This window comes from Clytia hemisphaerica, unplaced genomic scaffold, assembly GCF_902728285.1.
Source record: "Clytia hemisphaerica strain Z4C2 unplaced genomic scaffold, Clytia hemisphaerica genome assembly, whole genome shotgun sequence".
NCBI lineage: Eukaryota > Metazoa > Cnidaria > Hydrozoa > Leptothecata > Clytiidae > Clytia > Clytia hemisphaerica.
The window spans coordinates 625,219-633,795 of NW_027104551.1; the positions used below are offsets into that span (position 1 = coordinate 625,219).

At 35.4% G+C, this 8,577-nt stretch overlaps 1 protein-coding gene across 1 annotated transcript; it reads right to left on the reverse strand.

Moving 5' to 3' along the window:
- Positions 1–2,648: 2,648 nt before the first annotated feature.
- Positions 2,649–8,170, reverse strand: LOC136822848 (uncharacterized). Its single transcript, XM_067079160.1, has 7 exons — positions 8,111–8,170; positions 7,565–7,935; positions 5,274–5,501; positions 4,857–4,949; positions 4,499–4,678; positions 3,311–3,650; positions 2,649–2,937 (listed from the first exon to the last, which is right to left on the reverse strand). The coding sequence occupies exons 1-7, from the start codon at positions 8,117–8,119 to the stop codon at positions 2,725–2,727; spliced, it is 1,434 nt and encodes a 477-aa protein (XP_066935261.1). The 5' UTR covers positions 8,120–8,170; the 3' UTR covers positions 2,649–2,724.
- Positions 8,171–8,577: the final 407 nt, after the last annotated feature.

The window sequence follows — 8,577 nt, forward strand, 5'->3', positions numbered from 1 at the left end:
CGTCCCCGTACCCAATTTTGCCTAAGTGCCCCCCCCCGGGTTATTACCGTTGGAAAGAGGATAAAATTTTGAAGGAGTTAGGGAACAATTCTAGTCGAGAAGTTGCTAGTTTCGAGTTGGGAAGTTGGCGAGTTCCAGTTGGGAAGTTGAAAAATTACCGGCTACCGAAAAAGAATAACATACATCAAAAGTACGATTTTGAAATTAACATAATATGTGAGTAATATATAACACATAATAATACATATAATACACATAACACCTGTAATATGCTCATTTCCCTTAAACGTGCGCTGAGAGCATGGAAAGCTATTTTCTACCATCAATTCGTATCCATTTGTATTTCGTCACGCTATAGCACAGTAACATATCAAAGTTTCTAAAATTTGAACGCCGCGGGTGAAGAACCTATCCATCCTCAATATAAAAACACTCGCGCTAAGTTTGACAAGCGAGGAAAAAGTGCATCAGAGCGAAACCTCTCCAGTGCTATTTGTAAACGAAGAAAAGTTCTGACGTCAATTTTATCAAAAAGTGCCACGACGTCACAAAGTCTCAAATGTAATGGGCGTGGCACGTTTTGTAGCAAGATTTCAGATAATTTTTATCAAATGTCGGATGTATGCACCGGCCTTATGTTATCAACATTACCGAGATTATGTATCTACGCTTTTGAGGACGGGGACGGTCTGAAACGATTTGAAAAACCCGTATTTTTAACCCGCAATATCGAGTACGGAAAAAGTGCTGATTTACGGTAGTCCTCAGCCGATCAGGATCTAGAGAAATGAAAAACTAACCGTCTCTGCCGTCAAAAACAGGCATACATAATCTCGCTATCAAGTCAACACGCACGGAAAATTCTATCGTGGCAGCGTAAACCTTTTTCTTGACAATTAAGAATTTTTCTTTCCTAGAAGCAGCTCTCATAATAGACGATATCGCGTTTAGATAAATGCAATGCATTCTGGTTTCTCGGGGACTCTCAAGGGAATTATAATCTATTCTAGATCATAGATTATACTAGACGCGGTGTATTTAAGGGCTGATTCTTTGAGTTTTTCTCTCTTTCTGGCTAAAATTTCGATTCGGGTGTATCGATGACAACGAGAACCAATTCAATGGGTCTTGGTTTTTTTTCGTATAGGTTTTCGAAATAAAGAGGCTATTATACAATATAAATCGATACGATATAAATAAGAGTTTTGATTTCTCAATTCCCATCCATAAATGGAAACACTTCAATTTTATTAATCTGTTTTTAAAAGCCATTTATCAAAGGAAGTTTATTATCTACCTACACCAAAGGTTCATTATATCTATTGAACATTTGGTACTCTTTTAATTTAATTAAATAGGTCTTTTATATCCTATAGGTTCCATTTAACTCTATTATTCTATTATCTATTGAAAACATTGTTTGCTCGCTACGTCAAAAAGAGATCTGGAAAATTGGTCTGTAAAGTCTGATCAGCAACGAATTGCCACCAAATTACCTTTAAATCGTTATTGCATGGATAATATCAAAGTCTCTCGGAAAATTTCGCTTTCAACAAAAAGTAGTGTATAGTATAATAAGAACTTTAACAATTCGCGAAGGTTTTATCGGCTCCAAACAATGGAATTCACTCTATAAAGGCTTACGTCAGTAGAAAAATGGAATTTCAGTGAACTTTGCAGCGACTTTGAGCGCCAAAACTTCTCATCTATTGAGACTTTTCTATGCGAATTATTGAAAACACTTTACAAAACATGGGTTTAAGATAATGTCAAAATTTCAATGCCCTATTAGAAAGATTACTCATGCAATTCAAGAATTTACTAAAATTTTGGAGGATTCTTGCATTTTTCCACAAATTAGTAATTATGTTTTAATAATTCCCTTGATCATATATACATCAAAAAACGCGAAATTTAATGGAGGCTTCAAATATGTACTTTGTTTTGCGAAATGAGAATGCTAAAATAATTTTATTTGCCATTGGAAAATCTATATAAAAAGTCTTTTTCAAACATGTGTGTTCGCCCTTAAATACACCGAGGATTATAATTCCCTTGAGACTCCCCGAGAAACCAGAATGCATTGCATTTATCTAAACGCGATATCGTCTATTGGGGATGCCCCCTGTAGCAAGGGACAGGGATAGTGCACCCAGCGGTGGTTTTTAGGGAGGCCGAAAAGGAAGCCGCACCAAAGAACATCACTTTTGGCGCCCCTTCCCCTAACCTCTCAAATAGCAGTTTTTAGTCCTAAAAGAAGATAAATCGCTTCACTGGCGTGGTTTTAGCGCAAAATTTTCAATTTTGCATCCCCGGTGTAAGTCAAATTGCCACTCTACTGTTTCCTTTATCTCAAAGAAAAATCGATTAGTCCTTCAATAACAGTGTCATTTTAGCCCAAAACAATGTCAGAAAATGCGAAATTTAATCCCATTAAAGTAGTGTTGTAGCAAAAATCTTCAAAATCATGGGGTTATGGTATTGTTTTACGACAACAATTCTCCCTTGGAATGAGCTTAAAAGTGTAAATGTATTTATCATAATAAGCTTTAACAGGAGAAAAATATTGAGGATATTGAATATTCAATAGAAAACTAAGCAAATTTGGGTCAGTGGTGGGATATACCAATACAAGACAATTGACTAAGTTTCGGTTAACCGGTCCGGTTAGTATTAGTATGTAATTCTTAAACTTTCAAAAAGCTAAATCGATATTGAAGTTTATCAAATAATTCTCTGAGTTGAATTCGCATAAACAAACTGAAGGGTTCGGATATAGAGGTCAACTCCATAGTCATCACTTTTGCTTAACGGGTCAACGAGACTTTCTAATTCTGTTATTAAATGTTCCGGTAAAGGACATTCAGGTGCCATCAAATTAATCTCGCTTCTCTTGGATGTAGCCGGTCCTTCCCAGTCAATACCATAATACTCAAGCTGAAAATAAAAGAAAAATTGGTAATTTTATAAATGCTCATGTGGAGGAGTTCAGCAATACGTGCATTTTAGCAGTTAATTTCTAATTTGAGATAGAAAATGGATTTTATGCAACAAGTTAGATCGAAAATGGCTCATTTTTAGCTTCCGTGAGAGAGAAATCCGTCTGAGACGAAAGAACAAGAAGGGATGACATTTTTGTATGACAAGTCACTAAATTCTCGAGACAAATTTTTATTATACCTTGGAGATTTTAAAATCAATCGAGTGAACAAAACAATAGTAAGCAACAATTTATGACAAAATAGTAACAAATTTAGACTTTTCCTACTGAACATGCTCTAAAAAGTGCATGCCAAACGAAGCAAACTACCTGGTCAGGCTCTTCCATAATGTCAGCATTCATCCCAATCAGCCATAATTGGAGTGGAGTGCGTTGTTTTTCGCTTGAGAGTGAGTGGTTCTCCCATCCAGACATGAACTTTTTTAATAAATTGTTAATTCTCGGAACAAACACATAATGCAAAACCCAAATATGAACTGAGTTCTCCACATTCAAAACCCCATTTTCCATCAAGTATTCGAATAAGTCATAGAAGAAACCAGTACACCCGTAGTAAACGTCACGCCAGAGTCGCTCGATCCTCTGATTGTGTACACTTCGACCAGCAATAAAGCTTCCTCGGTGTAAACCACGTCGTCTGTTCATGTATCTGAAATTCATAAATAAGAAAAACAGAACTAATAAAAAATACTACAGAAAGAAAAAATTTACAAAAAGATTGCATTATAAGCAAAGTGATAAAAATATAAGGGCTAGGGTGACGCCCCCCCCCCCCTAGAGAATCTTTTTGAAGGGGCACCGAAGAACAAGGAACTTCAAAGGAGGTTTTTTGTCAAGGCTTATCCAACGAAAGAAATAAAAGCGAAAATTAGATTCCCTTGAGGTTATCACTTCCATGCTTCTTTTGTGATTGGTAAAAGCTCCTACCCCCAGGAAAACCTCCTTTTTTGCGCACAAAAATTAGCTACTTTATGCAAAATACCCCTTCAAAATGTTAGAAAATCAAGGATTGTATCACATTTGGTAGACCTATTCCATTGTTAAATGCAATAAAATATTGATAAATGAAGTTGATAGTTATTCGAAGAAAACCAAACAAGTTTTATTACTGTGCAGACCAAAATTTCAAGACCCCCCCCTTGGGAAAATTCCCTTGTGTAAAAGGTCTTGTAAGTCATTACAACTAATGGTTTCATGTAAAATTGTGAAGGTATAATGTAATGAGAAAAAGGACAGAAAACAGCGCCACAGGCGAAAAATTCTAGAATTACCTTCTATTTGATTGGTAAATTGACTCTTTCTGTTCAAACACTTTTGGATGTGGTGAACCCTCCCCCCTCTAGATGGCAAGCCCCCTTTAGGAAATGAAAAATTTCAATACCCCCTGAACATGGGGTTCAGGAATATCCAAGACCCCTAAAATCTAGGGGATCTAGAAAATATGCTTAGGTATAAAGCTTCGTTACTTTGATCTGATAATTGATTATAAAGGCTTACCGTTCGACGTCAACATTTTCACTACCCATATCACCGCGAACTCTAGATGGTAAACCATATGTAACAACTGCATCACTGAATAAGGTTACGACAGTCTCTGCTTTGTTATTGGAGGAACAATGAAGATAAATGATTCTTCTGGAGAAGCCATCGATTCCTCCATGAATAACTAACCCCCATCTGTAAAAACAAAAATGATATGGATCAGAGGGGAATTTTGACTTTTTGTTGGCAATGTTAGAATGTTACAACTTTCCCTAGAAATGCTAAATTTTCTCGAGATTCAAAAGCCCTTCAAACGCGACAAGCCTTTTAGAAAAATTGAATATCAAAAAAATATGAGACATATGAGACTTACTTGATGAGTTTGTGATTACCGTCTATATGCCACAACGCATTCGTGCCTTTCACATTGTATTTCCTCCTCCTCACAGTTTTAAGCTCTGTTGACCTTGTAAGGTAAAAAAGACTGGTGATATGATTCAATCAAAAAGTATAGGATATTGTATAGTGCATTCACTATCATTTGGATAGTGACCATTAACGAAAACAATGTTGAACCATTATCCAAATGATAGTGAATGCACTATAATACAGGTTGAACCAGAGTTTCTATTGAGGCAGCTTTTGCTTTTAAAATCGACAATCGATTCGTTATCTTTTATTAAAATTGTAGGTTCTGCTTATCCTGGCTTATCATGAAACTATTTTACATTCATTTACATTCAGTTGCATTTACCAAATTGAGTTTTCTTGAATTTCCAAAATTTCTCACCTACTCAACACTCCTTCTAAGCCAACTCGGTGCATACTAGCTCGCACTCTCTTCTCTTGCACCCTGTGCCCATCTGATTGCAAAAACCCCTTCATTCGACGATAACCAGTTCTGGGGAATTCATCGAGAATATTTCTCACACAAACATCTAATTCATCGTCCGACATCGCTGAGTATGTTTTAGTGATTGAATATCCTCCTTCTGATAATCGTCGGCAAACGGTGCTTCTAAAAAAAAATATTTTGATTTTTTTTCGAAATTTTTAAAAGCGCAAAACTTTTAAACAAATTGAAACACGTGCTCACTTAGTACACCAAATACTACCAAAATCGACATTTTTCAGCTATAGCACCACCCTTGTCTGAAGTTACTTCACTGTGGAATCTGTTTTCCTAATATTCAGTTTCTATACCGCCACAGTAGTAATTGTCATAGTGTTTCAATAGTAACTGCATGACCCCTGGTCAAAAAAAATAATTTACTGTACTTCAATAATAGAAATACAATCATCATAGAAACTATATAGATATCATAATCGTTGATTGCGTTTACCACACCATTAAAGACAGAGGGATTAGGTCGGAGTGAGGGAGGTGGCCCTGTGCATATCAGAAATTTTTTATAATCATATCCTCCATCCAATGTTTTATTAACCAAAACTTTTGAATAGATTCACAATACCGTGCAGGGGGGGTTAAAAGGTCTCAGGGCAACTGGTACCTACAAATAGTCTTTGGCCAGGGGCCACCTACTGAGCTAGGGGGGACCTAATTTTTTACATAAACTCATATCAATACTATCAATACTCTGCTATCAACACGGTGGCTCAATTCTGAAAAGTTTAGTCTCTTACACTGCTTAGAATAGATAATAACTGTCTGGCAAGGGATTTGCACCCCAACTTACAAAACCTTGAAACCTCTCGCAAAACCTTTTTCCATAAAAAACTTTAGTGATAAACTTTATTTTCTTTTGTTTGCCTTTATGTAGCTATTTTTCAAACTGTTGTATTTAATTACACTTGACAAAAAAGAAAGTTTTTCTAAAAGTATATCTACGATTTCAATTTTTAGCTTTTTTCGATTTTTGAACTTTTAGGGGCCACCTAGAATATTTTTCCAATAGGGGCCACCTAAATCCTAGGGGGCACCTAAATTCTTAGGGGGGACCTAGGACCTGCTTATAAGCCATGTGGTTTAACGCTTGGTGGGAGTAACCGGTCTGCAGGGAGATTTTTCCCTGCAATGCAGGTTCAGTCTGATAGGCCAGATTTTCAGCGTATTTACTTAGCAATACTTTTGCGCGCTTTTTGATAATTTCGATGTGCACGCATAATTTATGAGAAAAAGCTGACTCAGCAGAGAAAAAGGAAAACAAACGAAAATGAAAAGATGAATTCATTATAATCAAAATGGCTGTTAGCTGGAAGTTTAAATACATGTGGCTGATGTTTTAATGTAGACTTTAGTAGTTTAGAAAGTTTATGGAGCTTGTAAAAGCGTTTTTATGGTAAGTTGATTATGTGTGTTTGCCTGGGTTTCCAAAGTTCAGAAAGTCTGTTAACAGGGGTTCACACACAGACTGTTTCAAACAATCTGTGTCAGACTAATCTACCCACACCAAGCTCTATAATTTTAGAACTTTGTGAGGTGAGTTATTTTTTGTTTTTTCTAAAACTATGAGCTTGCATTCCCAGGCTAGGAGAAAATGATCGCAATTTAATCCTCATCCTTTGGACACGGTCAAATTACAATTTTCTCCTTGTTACTCGTGATTAATCATCAATTGTGTTCCAAAACGTGCGATTACTAGTAATAATATCATAGTAAATTTTTCATGGTTGTTGAATTTTAATTTCTATGCAAAATCTTTGAGGAAAAAGATTTTACAGTATATTCATGTTTTTAGAGCTGAGAGAGCCATTCCATCTTTTCAGGCGTTTTTTAAGCACTTTTCAAGTGTTTTTAGCTGTTACTCTTTTGCCCCTAATTCGTAATTGTAGGGGTAAGCAGGGGGTCTTCACTTCAAGCAAAAATCCATAAAACGGAAAGTCATAACAAAGTGAGTAAAGGGTGATTTTACTGATAACCCTTAAGCAAAAGAAGGTTTTAGTCCATGTTGGCAAAAAAAGTTACAACATGGAGGTGCTTTGTGCAAAAATCCCAAAAATTAAAAAAATGACCCCTCCCCGACTTGCAGAATTTAATCAATTCGAAAATTTCGATCCATTTTAATGTACTTTATTCTTATCAAATTTCAGTCATATTTATCATGAATAAAGTCAACTGACCTGCTGGCACCAAAAAACTTTGCGATATCAGTTGCTGTGAAGTTCAAGTTTAACAAGTATTCAAGTTTATCACGATCAATATAAATTTTTGGTCGCCCTGGTGTGCTTGAATGTGATTGATGCATGTCTGAGATTCCTGATGGTTCATTTTCCTCTTGGTCAGGAAAAGTTTGCAGTAGATCTATGATAGATGTAATTCTATTAATTGGCTCCTCACATATATCATATATGCTAACAGCAACACTTAATAGTCTTTTTAATGTTTCCAATTTGAACATAACCCATTCATTGTCGAAGATGCCAGTATCAATAGTTTGGTTAATATCGTCAAGGACTCTGTGACCAAATTGTGTGATATTCACAATCGTTTCCTGAAATTGAATTACAGCTACTTAATGAAAATGAACATAAGGAACATTTTTTTGGACCATTGGTGTCAGATTTACAAATAAAATAGTAATATTGTTTCTTATCATGTCATTTTATAAAAATATGATAGATCAGATCAAAATGAGGATATTGTTCAACCGATGAAGAAAATTTTACCTCTGACATTTCCAGTTTTATCAGTTTTAATCCTCTTGTTACTTTGTTATTATTTAAATGTTTTCTAAAGAATATTGCATGATGAATTAGAATAACTATAGCAGTCAGTCAAACATGTCATAAAAAGGCAAGTTTTTGAGGTTTTTATGACATTTTATGTCCCCTATAATAGCCTGTATCTTTTTAATGAAGTTTTAGCTGTAATAGACACTTTGGTTGAGATTTAACTTAATAAAAGATTGAAACTAGCTACTTTTGTAACAGCAATTTTCTAATTACTGTATATCACAAGTTATGATAATTTATACTTTGCCATAGCCTGGTTAATGGCATAACATTGAAATACTTTAAATACCTGGCATAAGGCATTATTTCTGTGCAAAAATTGTGTTAAATATGTGCTGGTTATTTGTGTAACAACGCTTAAACTTAAAGGGATAATCAGATGATGTGAGATATTTTACCTG